Raw genomic sequence first — 14,960 nt, forward strand, 5'->3', positions numbered from 1 at the left:
GAACCTGGGGCATAAGTACCCTCCCTGGGAGGTGCAGTGTAATGTCAGTTGCTAAGTGTAACTGGTCATAAATCAAGGACTACCTATACTCTCAAACTGGCTGAAGCAACGAGGGAATGTTCTGGCAGAGTTTGTGTCCGAGGACAGGCGCAACCCTCTGATGTCCTTGTGTAGAGCCCATCCAGAGCCAGTGCGGCCCCTGACCTGTTCTTTGTCCTGCTGGTGGCCCAAGGGGGGGGTGGGGTGGGGGCTTAGCCCATTGGGGCATCAGATGACTGCCCTGCGCTTGTGGTCACACACAGGGGTGGACCAAAGACCAACAGCCACACATCGAACAGTCTGTTGTGTGAAGCCCAGCAAGGCTTTTGACAAACTGTTTAGATGTTCAGTGATAAAAATCTCTCACAACAAACCATGGAAGCAACAGAAGCATGCCTAAAATGTTTAGAAATTTAAAGAAGCTTAAAATATCCCTGCCAGGCTCTGGGTTCCAACTGTGTACCAAGATCGGCACTCCCATCTCTGGGAGGGGAACATCCACACAAACATGCCCCCCCTCCCCCTGCCACTTTCGGCAAGAATGAATAAGGAGGCGAGAGCTTCCTCAACCCATCAGGGCCTAAAATGCAGTGACAAAACGCCAGCATGGCTCATCAGAGCCAGCAATGGCACAAGGAACCGCAGACAACAGCACTGCCATGGCTGGGTGCTCCCTGTCTGAGCAGGGCCTCTCTGGATATGCATGATGCCTTGAGGTGGGGACTACATCCACGTAACAAAGGGTCCCCTCCACCTGAGCCCTCCATCCTGGGTTTGCTGGCCCTCATTGAGCCCATTCCCCCTTCCATCACTTGGGGTCGCTCTCCTGTGGGTGCACCAAATCTCCAGTGACCCAGGATCTCCCTGGGGAAGTTCAGCTGAAGGCGGCTGTTCACTGCTCGTGGGGGCTTTGGGTGCAATCCCCAGCCCAGAGACCCCGGGTGGCTAGATGGATCTCATAACCATGGCCCCCTGCCTGGCCAAGACGACCTGTCCTTGGGGGGGGGGGGTGACAAGAGCCACTCCCCCTCAGGGACATACATGGTTCTCCCACCTTGGGACTGTGGCCAAAGCTGCCTTTGTTGCAGGGTTGCCTGGACACACACACACCCTTCTTCCCGGGGCTGGCCAGCTGTGGGAGACCTTGGTGGGCTCAGAGAGTTTGGAAAGCTCAGCTGGAGGAGGGTCACCAGCCCCAAGACAAAGCAAGCAAAGGCCCGATTCGCTGTTGCCCGAAGCCAAAATGCAACGAGCCGCAGAGCCTCCAAGCCCAGCCTGCAGCTGCCTGACCGGCAAGGAGCCCCTCGTCCATTAGTGCAGGGCCTGAATTCCCCTCCAGAGAGAGGCTCGAGAAGGAATCTGGCTGGCTTAAATCAGAATCAAAAGGCAACGGTCAGAAGCTTCTCTTTATTCAAAGTGAGTATAAAACAGTTTAGTCTGAGGGGGGAGGGGGAGAAGAAAAAGGGAGGGGGGCTTTCTTATCAGAATCTGAAGAAAAAGCATCCTGTTATGGTCCTTTTGTAGCCAAGGGGCCCCGGGGCCCCTAAAGGAGCCTGGGGCCTGGTGTGGCCAGGCCAAGGGGGGTCGTCCCAGGGGGGCTGCACAGTTCCAAGCCAGATGGAGCCTCCCCGGGTCTAGCTTGGCGCCTTGGTGGCCCCCGATTTAGAGCACAGCAGCTTCTCCACCATGGTTTGGGCGTAACGGAGGCGGCTGGCCAGCTCCTTGCAGCAGCCAAACTCCTCGATCAGGGTCAGCTTGTAGGTGTGGAACTCACGCCGCTCATTGATGTAGGTGACGGCGGCCATCAAGGGACAGAGGATGACCTTGGTGTGGTCCTGCGGTTCAAGAAAGCACAACGGGCCGGGCTTGCTTAGCATCTGGAGGCAGCAGTGCCTAATGGCAAAGCACCTCTTAAAAGCAAGCATGTGGCCCCGTTCTGAGAAGGGATTCGGGGTTCTGGCTAGGACCCCAGGCCTGGCGGCTGCAAGAACTCCACTACTGATTCAGAAACATTGCTCCCAATCCTTTGGTCTGCCTCCTTTCCTCCCAGGAAAGCCAGGTGGATATGGGGGGGGGGGGGCTGTCAGTGCTTCTGTGTCCCCAGAGAGAGCACTAGCACCTGAGAGAAGGCAGGGCCCCGACAGATCAGTTCCTCCCTCCATTGCAGAAGCCCTGCGGGCCCTGCAGTCTGAGCAGGGCCCCTGCAAGACCAGCGTTTGCTCCCTCTCTGGTGGGCGGCTCCCAGAGGCCCACTCCTCACCTGGAAGAAGTTGACCTGTACTGTGCCATTGCTCAGGTGCAGGACGATGGCACTGCGAGTGCGGAACCAGTTCAAGAGGTAGGGCAGCCGCGCCAACTCGTCCCCTTCCCGGGGAGTCACATTTGCGCCAGCTTTCAGCAAGTGCTCACTCATGTAATTTTGGAAATACTCCAGCAACTTAATCTGAGAAGAACAGAGCATAGCGGGTGAGCCCACCAGGGCAGGGCTGAGCAAGAAGCCCCCTCGAAGGCCCCCTTCCAGGAAAAAGCCAGGAACACCCCCCACTCCCCTGCAGCCTTGCCGATCTCTTGGATGGGAGCATCCGTACACCAAGCCTTTTGACACCCCTGGCCACACCCTCTGGGCCTCGGCTTTTCCTGCAGTCCAGATGGAATGCCCCTTCAAGCACAGACTCGAGATTGCAACAGAGGGGACCCTCTTCCCTCCTCCCGCCCATCAGAGACAGAAGGGGAAACTAAGGCAAGGTAGAGCAGCGCCCCAAGCGTCCTCTCTCTCTCTCTGTCTCACCTTCTTGCTGAAAGTATCTGGGTAAGAGAGCACATTAAAATACAGTTCAGAGCCGTTCTGGTTAATGTATTGCAGTTTGTCCCCATCGCTGTACATGATGAGGCGAGTTGAGTCGTTGAAAAGGACCCCAACACTGTTGTCACACAGTTGGTAGCCTGCGGGAGAGAAGGCGGGAGCATTCTCAGCTGCCTTGGATCAGGCCGCAATACCACAGGATTGCCCTGACCTAGCAGAACAAGACCGTAGCCGGCCGAGCACATCCTGTCTGCACACGGGGAGCATTTGGGAATCGGGCCAAGACCGATTCCCAAACCCATCTGGCTGGATCGCAGCCCCTTTCTTCCCACAGGATAGGGAAAGCCCCGAGTCGCTGGGAAAGAGCACCTTCCCTCGGAAAACCAAGAGCTTTTAGAAGAAACATTACAGGCAGCCCTCAAATTATGGCCATTCATTCAGGGACCGTTTGAAATTACAAAGGAGCTGAACAACGGCCTTATGACCCGTGCCCAATGTTACGGCTGCTGCCACGCCCGTGTGGCCCATCATTCACTCCTCAGGAGCTGAGAAGCAAGGAAGGAATGGCTTTTATGGGTGGGAAGGCCATTGCGGTGAGTCCTTGGGAGACCTGAAGGAGCAGGTGGGGGACAGATCGTCGTGGGGAGAATATCAGCAAGAGTTAACCGTGATTTCATAGTACGTAATCAGTTAAATCTCTTTTAACTCAATCCAGAAAAAGAGGGAAGCAAAACGGAGAGAAATTGCTGGAGTTCTGGCAAACATGCCATCAGCCTGATTAGTGCAAAATGAGCCCTTTTTCCTGGGGTGGGGGGCAGTTTCAAACCCGCAAGTGTTGACAGACTGACAAATTGTCAAGAGAAACTCCAACTGAATTCTCCCCATCTTCATATCTGATCAAATCAAACCACTTTGAGTTTCAGTTCACCCAGGATCAATTCCACCTCTGCTGTCCGTCATTCGTACTGTATGTTTTAGGGCCTTTGGGGTGCAAGTCCAGGGCAAACTGGCCCTCCCACCCAGAGGTCTGCTCTGTCCCAAGACTTTTTCTTTCATTCACACAAAAAACAGTAAAACCAACCGTCCTTGCAGGGGGAAATGCAGCTGGGGTAACGGTGGCTGTTTCCAGGGTGTTCCCATCAAAGTGCCATTGCTTAACCCAGCCCCCCTGCCCCGAGACCACCTACCTACCTAGCCCATACTTGTCAGAGTAGTCCACCCACTTGCTGACCCAGAAGATGGGGATGCAGGCGGGGTCTTCGGCCTCCTCTGGGGGAAAAAACAAACAAGAGATGCCGGAATGAAGAAGTGCACACGGGTTGCCTGGCTGAAAAGCGCAGCGTCCAGCCAGCCGCCCTCACCTTGCCTGACGGGAGTTTTTTCCGAGGGCCGGCAAGCATTGACTCGCATCAGCTGCTGCAGCAGGTCGGCCAGGTAGCAGGGCAGGGGCTGTTCAGGCTCCTGCAGGGTGCTGGCCTTGTCTTCCTTCTCGCACACTTTCTCCAGGGCCGGGCTCTCTGGACCTGCACCAGGGAAGATTCGGCCAGGCTCAGAAACTGCACAGCCTGGGAAGGGTGGGGGGCTCTGAAACCTCGCCCAGCTCACCTTTGTTCACCACCGCAAGAGGCCTGCGGTTGCTGGGGTCCAAGCTGCTGGGCGCCAGAGAGAAGCGGGGAGGAACCGTAAGGCAGGTGGTGGGCAGCCGCGAAGGGATGTAGCCCGTCGTGAAGAACTCCTCGTTCAGCAGCTCGTCAATGGTGGGCCGGGCAGCCGGGTCATGCTGCAGCATCTTCTGGATGAGACTAGCAGCCACGGGGTTGATATGCTGGACGGACAGAAGGTCCACAGGCCGTTCCTACACAATTCCCCCCGCCCTGCTACCAACATCCGTCCCCTTCGTGAGGCTATAAAGCTAGTGCCAAGCCTTATGACCCAGGGACTTGCTCGGCTGGATTCCAAGCCAAGCAAATGAGTTGCAGAAGAGCCGGAATTCAACCGTGCCTCAGCAAAAAGATTGTTGGGGGCGAAAGGCTGACTCTGTAAACCGAAAGGTTTAGAAAGGGCTGTAGAGCACTGTGAAGATAAGTCTAAGTGGTATTGCTAGCAAGCCAATTGGCTGAAGCAGTCTTATTCTTACAAACATTAATTTATTTATTTTACTGTTTATGCCACCCATCTCCCCTCTAAAGTGACTCTGGGCAGCATGAGATTTCAGTCCCTGAAAAGGGGCAACGACCCAATGCTGCAAAACTACAATCTGTTAGGAGCACAGCTCACACAGCCACAGGAGGAAGAGGAGGGGAGCCGTGATTCGGTGAGGGTCCCAGACCCCACCCTGGGCTAAACCTGAGGGAAGAGTAGAGAAGGACACACTTGTTCTGCCTTCACTCCAAGCAGACCGGGGTTGGGTGGGTGTTAACTCAGAAATACAAAGCAGGCCCAGCCCCGAGCCCTAACGGGCAGCCCCCCCCCCTTGGCTGGGAGAGCTTCAAAAAGAACCCACCGTAGGAATCGTGTATGCGTTGTTCTTAATCCGAATATACGTCTCTTTCAAGCAGGAGGTTTCAAAGGGTGGCTTCCCAACCAGGAGGGTGTACCTGCAAGGAGAAAGAGCTTCAGGACAGCTCCCCATAGAGCCTCCCCTGCCAAGAGGCCTGTTGGCCCACCCCGTCTTCCAGCACAGGGACGTGGTGATCTTCAGAAGGCAGAGCCAGTTCCGCTCCCGCCTCCCACTTCTGGGATCACTGAGGAGAACACCTGCACTCTCTGCGTCAGCCACACCTGGATCCCCAAGCACCATGCAGGAAGGGTTCCACCTGTTGAGCCACCCAGCTGATGGGCTCTCAAGTCCCTGGTGTCTCAACGTGGCTTTTGTTAATAAGAAGTCACGCCTGATAATCAATCATGGGAAGAGGTTATAAACTGAGGTTGTTGAATTCTCTCTGCTGTTTGGAAAGCCCCACCTTCTTACAGAGAAAGCAAGCCCTGCAGGCGTCTATGGAGATCCTCAGCTGCCCAGGTCACGGTTGTCCCAAAAGTGCTTTCTTTCAAAGGCAACTGGACTTTGTTTTGCTAGAAGGCCTCTTGCTTCTCATCCAAGAACCTTCTTCAGTTCTGACCAAATGGAGAATGGAAAGGTTTATATTCCTTGCAGTCATCCGGTCATTAGCACTCTTTCTGAGTCATTGAGGCCATCAGAAAGAATGCTAACTACCAGATGACTGCAAGGTATATAAATCCTTCCATTCTCCAGCATTTGGTCAGAACTGAAGAAACTGCTTGGATGGAAAGTGAAACATCTTCTACAAAACAAGGAAGTCCAGTTGTCTTAGAAAGAAAGCAGTTTTGGGACAAGTTCTGCAGGGTCCCACTGAACCCCTATTTGTCCATTCCCCAATTTGCAGAACTGGGAGATGTGGGAAAAACTCCCCTCTCCAAGGTCCTGGTGCTGTGTGAGTGTAATTTTCCTCTTGGGATTTCCATTTATCTTCAGGCACCCCCAAACTTACATGATGCAGCCGATGGACCAGATGTCCACTTCAAAGCTGTGCCCTTTCTTGCCCAGCACTTCGGGGGCAATGTAGTTTGGTGTCCCACACAAGGTCTTCTTCCGCTCCCCGTCATACTCCACCTTGGTGGCCAAGCCGAAGTCACCTGGACAGACACAAGGGGCAGCCTCCTGAGTCCAGCTTGGCTAGGGATCCAAACACAGCAGGTAGAGCCATCCAAATACCTCTCCCAGGTGCCTGAGCTGCAGACCAGGGGGCCTGCCTGGCTCTCGCAGCTTGGGAGAAGCCCCTTCCCCAGGCCCAACGGCCTCCCAGACCCTTGACGCAAACAGCTACAAGTTTGGAAAAGCCCTTGAGTTCAAAGGTCTGTTTTCTCTTTTGGAAAAAAAGATCAAAGAGCAGCTGTGATGTGCTAAATATCAGGAAGGACAAAGCACCAGCTGTCCCCGAGTTCCAGGAATCGTCCCCAGGGCCAGTGAGTGACAAGTTCTGAAGAGGGGCCACTGCTGCTTCTTGCTCCTGCTTGGCTGATTGTTAACACTCGGCCTCTTTGCTGGGCTTCACCCAAGGAGGCCTGGAACTGGCACCCAGGACAAGCCAGAAGCAGACCCCAACAGCTGGACCCTCTTGGATCCTTTAGCTGCTTCGCCTAACAGAAGAGAATGATTGTTGGGCAACAGGCGTTATGGCAGGAATCAGACCCAGGAAACAGATTAACAGAGTTGGAAGGGACCTTGTAGTCATCTAGTCCAACCCCCCCCCCCCATCCCCGCACAAGCAGTGGATCCTACACCATTTCTGACAGATGGCCGTCCAGTCTCTTCTTGAAAGCCTCCAGGGATGAAGCTCCCACAACTTCCGAAGGCAACTTCAGTTCCATCGGTTGATTGTTCTCACTGTCAGGAAATTTCTCCTTATTTCTAGGTTGAACCTCTCCTTGTTTCGTTTCCATCCATTATTCCTTCAGGTGCCTTGGAGAATAGCTTCACCCCTTCCTCTCTGTGGCAGCCCCTCAAATATTGGAACATGAGCCTATCTCCCACCAGACCTACATTCCAGCCCAGCTCCATCCCCACTTCCTGCTCTGGGCTCTGGCTGGTGCTTCAAATGCCAGGCTGGCCTTTTATAAAGATCCCTATTCAGAGAGTTGTTGGGGCATCCCCACCCCTCCCACAGATGGTGGGCCAGAATCCCACTCGTGGGGCTGAGCCTTTAGGATTAGCATGGCAGCTCCCCTGCCCGACCTGTTTGATGCCGCCTATGGGTTGGCAGTGGAGTGGCCAGGCCCATGGTGGAAAGCCCATGATCAGCCCATCGCCCAGGTCAATTCAGCTGCATCCACGAATTCATGGCCACCGTGGGCCTGGTGTGTGCCATACGCCAGACCTGTTGTGGAGCAGTGGCAACGGGATCTGGAGTTGGAGGACACTTCTCTGCTCCTTGCCATGGGCAGATCACTCCCTGGTGACCCACAGTTCACCATGACACCGTTTCCCCCCCCCCCCCCAGTGGAGGGAGGACTCTTAAATCAGACTGCCTCAGGAGCCAGATGGATCTGAGGGGTGCCAGAAGAGTTGGGCATTTGCTTGGCCTGGCTGAGGCTTTTGATTGGACCACACCGACCTGGAACGCTGCTGTGGAAAATCTTTGTTTGTGTGTGTGTGTCTATAGGTGGCTGATCTGCAGTTCAGGGGGTCCTGGAAGCAGCAGGTCCCAGAGTGCAGAGTGCAGTGGTTAATAGAGGGCCTGAGTTGGGGGAATCCTTCTTAATTCTCCTGGATCTCTTGGCATCCTTTCAGACCATCAACCAGGGAATCCTTCTAGAGGGCTCAGGAAATCCGGTGGGAAAGGCAGGCACTGCTTTACGGGGTTCTCCTCCTTCCTCCGAGGCTGGTCCATGTTGATGGAGGAGGCAGCAGTCCAGCCCATGTCCCCTGGTCCTATTCACCCTCTATGTGACGTACATCTCTACCCCAGCTAGCCTGGCAAAGCTTCTCTCCAGGCCCCGAGGCTATGGGTTTGGGGCCCCACAGATCCTGAAAACGGAGGATCTGTGGGGCCCCAAATCTGGATGGGGTTGCACTTGAAGAAGCTAATTAGTACAGAATGGATGGTAATTATGGGGGTTTCTTGCTATGTCCATATAAACACCACGGGCTGCACTGGCACCGAAAGAGCTTCTGGGCACCATTTACAGGGCTGCTTATCACCCATAAATATCTTCTTGGCATGGAACTGAGTTACCTGTGGGACAACCAGCCTACAGATGGGCACATTCCAGGCCCTACACTGGACCCAGGCCTCTAATGGCCCCAGGAGGTAGGTGGACCTTCTCCACCTTCTCTGGGGCAGCCTCCGCCCTTCGGGACAATCTTCTACTGGCTTTAAGGAAGTAATGAAGACTGGGCCCTTCCACCGGCTTTACGGGCAGGTTGAGCACAGTTCCCCATTGATGAACTCTAGAGGTTTTCGGTTCTATTCCCCATTTTAATATGTTTAAATCTGTGTCTTTCTATGAATTATGTTTTTCCTTTTTTTTTTTTTTTTTTTGCATGTCATCCAGAATCACAGTTTGAGTTGGGCAGTCCTGTAAATGGGCAATAACAATAGCACTTAGATTTGTATACCGCTTCACAGTGTTTTAGAGCCCTCTCTAAGCGGTTTACAGTCAGCTTCTTGCCCTCAACAATCCGGGTCCTCATTTTACCGACCTCGGAAGGATGGAAGGCTGAGTCAACCTTGAGCTGGCGAGACTCAAACTGCTGGCAAATGGCAGTCACCACAAGTAGCATGCAGTACTGCATTCCAACCACTGTGCCACCACGCCGCAGTGTAGCCTACAACTGGGCAACAGCCCTGCCTTCCCTGCTTGTTACTTCAGCATCCTAGAGAAGATGCGGCCACTGAGCCGCCCCATGCCTGAAAAGCAGCATGGCCCAAGTCCTCTCCCAGCCAGGGGGCCTCACCCCCACTCAGCTGTGTCCAGAGCATGGGACTGCAGCCCACTCACCAATCTTCACCTCCATGTCATCGTTCAGAAACAGGTTGCCTAGTTTGAGGTCGCGATGGATGACACGGTTGCTGTGCAGGTACTGGCAGCCCAGGATGATCTGGCGCAGGTAGTAGCGGGCCTCGGGCTCCGTCAGGGCTTTCCGACGCTTGTGCAACTCCAGAAGGGACTGGGAGGGGGGAGAGAGGAACAGCCCGGGTAACACTGTGAGAAGCTGCACTCAGAAGAGGAAAGTGCCAAATACGGATGAAAGAGGAGGGTCTCATAAAAGCATTCAGAAACTTTGGGGGAAACTCAAACCAGGTGTACTGCTTGTAAGCCTCCCTATCTCAGCCCCTAAACTGACAAAATAGAAGAACTGATTTGAAAGATTTTCACTCATGCTGGGAATCCAAATCCACCTCTGGCTGTATCATCCTCCAAAGTACTTAATTTAATTCTTGGCTTTTTTCCCACACAAATTTTGTAGACATATTATAGAGCAACAAGTTTGACATGGATCAGGGAATGGGTGAATCTGAAAAATCAAAGACTGTTAACCTTGGAGGGACATGATTTGTTGATGGGGTGGCATGCCTTCTTGTGGAATACCAGGAACAAAACACATAGGTATTTTAGCAATCATATCTTAAGAGATTCATTAATTTATACATGGCAGGAAATTAAAAGTAAACACTATATGAAAGTTCCTGGATGGTTATCCACAATGGAGATGATGATGCACCCCAACACCTTAGAAATTCGAAAAATGGTAAGATACTATGAAATTTTGGATTCTCAAGGAACATTAAAAACACGAGAGGAACTCAGAGATCAAGGGATACAGATAGATTGGTGGCCCTATCTTCAGATAAAAACAAGATATAAAAAGGATCAGGAGGAAGGAGGAATTGAATTAAAACCGAATCGGTTGGATAAACTTTTAGAAACCACGGAGGAAAAATTGAATTCAAACATTTACAAATATCTATTGGAATTTGATCTAGCAGAGGAATTAGTAAAGGGGCAAATGATAGCATGGGCAAGAAATATTGGGCATAATTTAGAATTGGAGGACTGGGAAAAAGTGTGAGAAAATAACTATATTATAGCAAAGTCAGTGGTTTATAAAGAGGATCAATACAAAATGTGGTATAGATGGTATCTGGCCCCTTCGAGATTAGCAAAAATGTATTCAAATTTAAGTTCAACCTGTTGGAAGTGCAAACAGGCACAGGCTTTTGGGCAAAGCCACGTCTGGTGGCTTTGCCCAAAAATTAGAAAGTATTGGGAAAAAGTAAAAATTTGGCTAATAGAAATAACATCGGAAAAAATAGAACTTAAACGAGAGATTTTCCTATTAGGGATGATTAAAGAAAACTATAGGAAAGAAATAAAGTATTTAATATTACACAGTCACTGCAGCCAGATTGGCGCTCACCCAATATTGGAAAACTGACCAACTGCCAACAGATCAATTAATAATCAAAAAAATCTATAATTGCGTGGAAATGGACAAAATAACATTTGAAATGAAGGACAAGGTAGACTCAAAATGTTGTATAGCATGGAATAGGTGGTATGATTGGATAACTTGCAGAAATGAGAGTAAATGAAAAATTTTGTATGATAATAAACAAATATGCACCACTAATAAGATAATGGACGTGTGACCAGTCACTTTTTCTTTTTATGTATTGTCATTTGTATTAATATATATCTTGTATATACATAGTATAGTATTTTACTGTTATGTTTAATAAAGTTTTGTTTTAACCCCCCCCCCCCCCAAAAAAAGAAAGATTTTCACTACTCGGCCAGCAAAAGAAATGCCAAGTGCATTTTTCTGAGCCAGTTCTACCCCCCCCCCCCTTATACATGACGGAATTCCTACGGCAGAGTCAGCACACTAAGGACCAGTCAGTCCAGGACCTCATCACTGGGAAAGTGGCAGGAGACCCTGCAAATAAGAGCCATAAAAACCCAGCCTCAAGAGGAGTAAATCTGTCAGGTTTTACCCTGAGCCAAGAGGCTACAGAAGGATGTGAACACAGAACTCGTGAAGCTGACATCAAAACAGCCCTTTTGCCCTCCCCTCCCCATGATAGGAACCCCAGAATCAATGTAACCTCTGAGCCATTCATCCTCTAAAGGGGGGAGGGTGGGGGGGGTTGTTACAACATGCTGGCTGGGTAATTCTGGGAGTTGAAGTCCCCAAGTCTTAAAGCTGCGATGGTTGGAGACCCCTGATCTAAACACTCTCAGGCCGCTGCCTCTCCTCAAAGGCACACAGAGTGCTGTCAGCACACTACTCCCACCGGCAGGGACTCCTCTGAGCTCCACACCAGCCATGATGTAGGTAAAGCAGGCAATCCCGAAGCTCCAAAGCAATACAGAAAACCAATCCGGAGACGTAGCCTCACCTGCCTCTAAAACTGGGAGGGGGGCTCCCTTCCCCCAAGAGAAATGGCCCCGCTCCACTTCTACATGCATTAGACAATGCATTAGGTTCCCTTGGCCAATGATGACACCCTCTACCAAAGCAGAAATCCCTCCGTCCCCAACCTCAAAGATGATGGATTCCTCCTCACCCTTTGCTCAAAAATCCACAAATCAAACTTGGCAGGTTTCTCCCTGGCCCAAACAGTCCTCAGGTTGAACCTCTGCATTCCAAATGGTGTCCTTGAAAAAGACCATCCAGCCAAATTCACCTCCAGAGTCATTAGCCCCCCTGCAGAGGCCCTGGGAGTTATCCCTAAGTTTGCAAGCAACCCCTTCCCAAACCTGCTCCAGTTAAATGCCTTCAATCAAGAATCACATCCTGCTACCAACCCCTATCATGCCAGCAACAAGAACTTACTACCACGGACCCCCCCCCCTTTAAATAAAAGGATAACTGAACTAATGGCTTCAGGTCATTTAGTAGACCTACGTATCCAATTCTACACCAGGAGCAGCACAGGATCTCCTGCAGCAGAAACGATACTACAAGCAACTGCTGACATGGAAGGAAGAGGAAGAGGAAATGGGAAACAGGCTCATTTGGGCAGCTGGATCCAATGACTCAGCTCTTTTGGGCACATCCTGTAAAGCTCCCAAAGAAACGGCCCAGCCACAGTTGGACCATCGCATCCCCCCAGGGACCCGGTAAACATTCTTTCAGAATATCTCCCTCCCCTGGAAGTAGACGCCCCAGCTAAACTCTACAAAATCTGCCAACATGGGCACCAGTGACAGAGATCAAGAATCTTGTTGCCCAACTAAGACCAGGGAAGACCCCAGAAGACCTAATCCCTCCAGGGGCCATTAATAATAATTGGGGCTTCTGGGGGTTCACCCTGGCCTCGCCCTTTATCTGCATCAATTGTGATCATTGTCCCCATGTATATAGATAAGGGGGGGGGGGGAGGATGATTCATCCTAATCAGACTCAACACAATCCGCAAACTCTGAGCAAGACACCCAAGAGGGAAACTGGCTGGAAGATACTTGCAGAGGAGCAGATGATCCTTCTGCCACTGGTCAGTGCGCCAACCCCACCCACCCACCCACCCAAGACAGCCTCTCTTTATGCCCCTTCCTAGACTTCAGTGCAGGAGATTCCTCAATTGACTGATGTCTACTTCATCCAATAGCACGCTTCAAGCAAGGCTGTATTCTATTCAATTTATGTCCTGTGCCATAAACCAGTTCTAGTGATTTATTCTAGAGTGCCCAGCATTGTCTCAGATCTGGCTTGCCAGGCCCCACTACAGGATGTCCTGCTCCTACCCTTCGTTTTAGGTTCTACAGGTAGTTTCTATATTTCTAGGTTTTTGCATGTAAATTTTAAGCCTGATGTATCTTTTATGTTTTTCAACTCTTTGTAACCCACCCTCCTTTTGCTGGTCTTTGGCTATAATAAAGGGGTTTTAATTTCTAAAACTCACCTGAGGGAGGGGGGGGGTGACGACCTGCCCAAGACATCATAAAGTCACTCCCTTTGCTTTCACCCAAGGTGGGACAGGGAGGAGCCCAAAGAGGCTGTCAGATCCCTAAAAGTGATACTGCCATTCAATTGGGAGAAAGAGGGGGAGGGGGGGCTTGGATTCAATTCATTAATATTGCCTGTGACAACTGGTATTTTATAATTTGCATCCTGAGGCGGAAGCGCCCTGAGGGCTTCTCACCTCTTGGGGAAGGTATAGGAGGGATGGCCATGTGGGATGTTTCACTTTGATAGCCATGGGAATCTCTGCTTATCTGGTTCTCAGGGCAGCTGGTAAAAGAGCATCTTCACACCTGTGGATTGGCTAAAGGGAGGGGTGGTTCCTGCTTTTTTTTAAAAAAATTTGATTTATATGCCACCCTTCTCCGGAGACTCAGGGCGGCTTACAATGCGTTAAGCAATAGCCTTCATTCTTTTGTATATTTTATACAAAGTCAGCTTATTGCCCCCACAAACTGGGTCCTCAATTTACCTACCTTAGAAAGGATGGAAGGCTGAGTCAACCTTGAGCCTGGCGGGATTCGAACTTACTTCAATTGCAGACAGCTGGTGTTAAATTGCAGTGCCTTGTCTGCAGAGCTATGCAGGCTTTAATCCTACTTGTCTTGCCTAAGAGGCTACTTTGAAGCCATTGCTGTCACTTCTGCTTAATAAAAGGTTCCTTTTGAAAAACTTCATTTCATTTTACTTTCTCAAGTCGGAAGGAGAGGCAATCCTCCCAGAGGCTTCCAGATGGATGCGAGGAAGAGAAGCCGTTGGACAGCCGGGGGTCTCTCGAGGGCTGCGGCCCCTCTTCCACCCAGCCCAGCCCAGCGCTGCCTTCCTCCTCTCCCTGCCCCCAAACTCAGCCCCACAGCCCTTCGCATCCCATTTGCCCACAGGCAGCATTTAGGCATCTCCCGACGGCAGAGCCGAGCCGAGCCGTTGCGGCAAGGAGGAGCCCCGCTTTCCCCGGGAGCGCCAGAAAGGATCCACGCCAAGAAGGGGGGAACCGATCCCCGACGGCAACGCTCGCTTCTCCCCCAGACCGCCCCCCCCGCCCCCTCCTCCCGCTTTCCCGGGCCTCCTTGGAGTCCAACGGCGTCCGGGGGGGGGGGGGAGCTGCCGCGCTTTCCCGCCGGGCACGGGCGGGCCGAGCCGGGCAGGGGAGCCTCCGCCGCGCCTCCCTCCCTCCCTCCCTCCCGCCCTGCCTACCCGCCGCCGGCAGAGCTCGAGCACCACGAAGACGAAGTGGCTGTCCTCGAAGAAGCCCTGGAAGGCCACCACGTGGCGGTGCTGGAGGCTGCGGTGGATGGCGATCTCCATGCTCATCTTCTCCTTCTGCGGCGCCTTCAGCAGCAGCGCCTTGGGCACCACCTTGCAGGCGAAGGCCTCGCGGCTCTCCGCCTCCGTGATCTCGTAGCACTTGGCGAAGCCGCCCTTGCCCAGGAAGCGGCCCAGGCTGTAGCAGCGCCGGCTCCGAGGGTCCACCAGCACCTCCGGCACCGCGCGGCTCTCCGGCGCCGACGACCCCGACCCCGCCGCCGCCGCCGGCTGCTGCTGCTGCTGCTGCTGCTGCGCCGGGGCCGCCCCTCGCCCGGGGGCCGCCAGCCCCGCCGGCCGGGAGCCCTTGCCGGGCACCGCCGCGCTCAT

The 14,960-nt window shown here is 52.4% G+C and overlaps 1 protein-coding gene across 1 annotated transcript; it reads right to left on the reverse strand.

Moving 5' to 3' along the window:
• Nucleotides 1-1,445: 1,445 nt before the first annotated feature.
• PLK1 (polo like kinase 1) lies at nt 1,446-14,960 on the reverse strand. The gene is made up of 10 exons (XM_070954829.1): nt 14,523-14,960; nt 9,362-9,530; nt 6,352-6,496; nt 5,346-5,439; nt 4,448-4,667; nt 4,204-4,365; nt 4,034-4,111; nt 2,828-2,982; nt 2,300-2,482; nt 1,446-1,874 (listed from the first exon to the last, which is right to left on the reverse strand). The coding sequence occupies exons 1-10, from the start codon at nt 14,958-14,960 to the stop codon at nt 1,674-1,676; spliced, it is 1,845 nt and encodes a 614-aa protein (XP_070810930.1). The 3' UTR covers nt 1,446-1,673.

The sequence above is a fragment of the Pituophis catenifer genome, unplaced genomic scaffold (assembly GCF_029215685.1).
Source record: "Pituophis catenifer annectens isolate HBS135680 unplaced genomic scaffold, rPitCat1.0.hap2 SCAF_16, whole genome shotgun sequence".
NCBI classification, from domain to species: Eukaryota; Metazoa; Chordata; class Lepidosauria; order Squamata; family Colubridae; genus Pituophis; species Pituophis catenifer.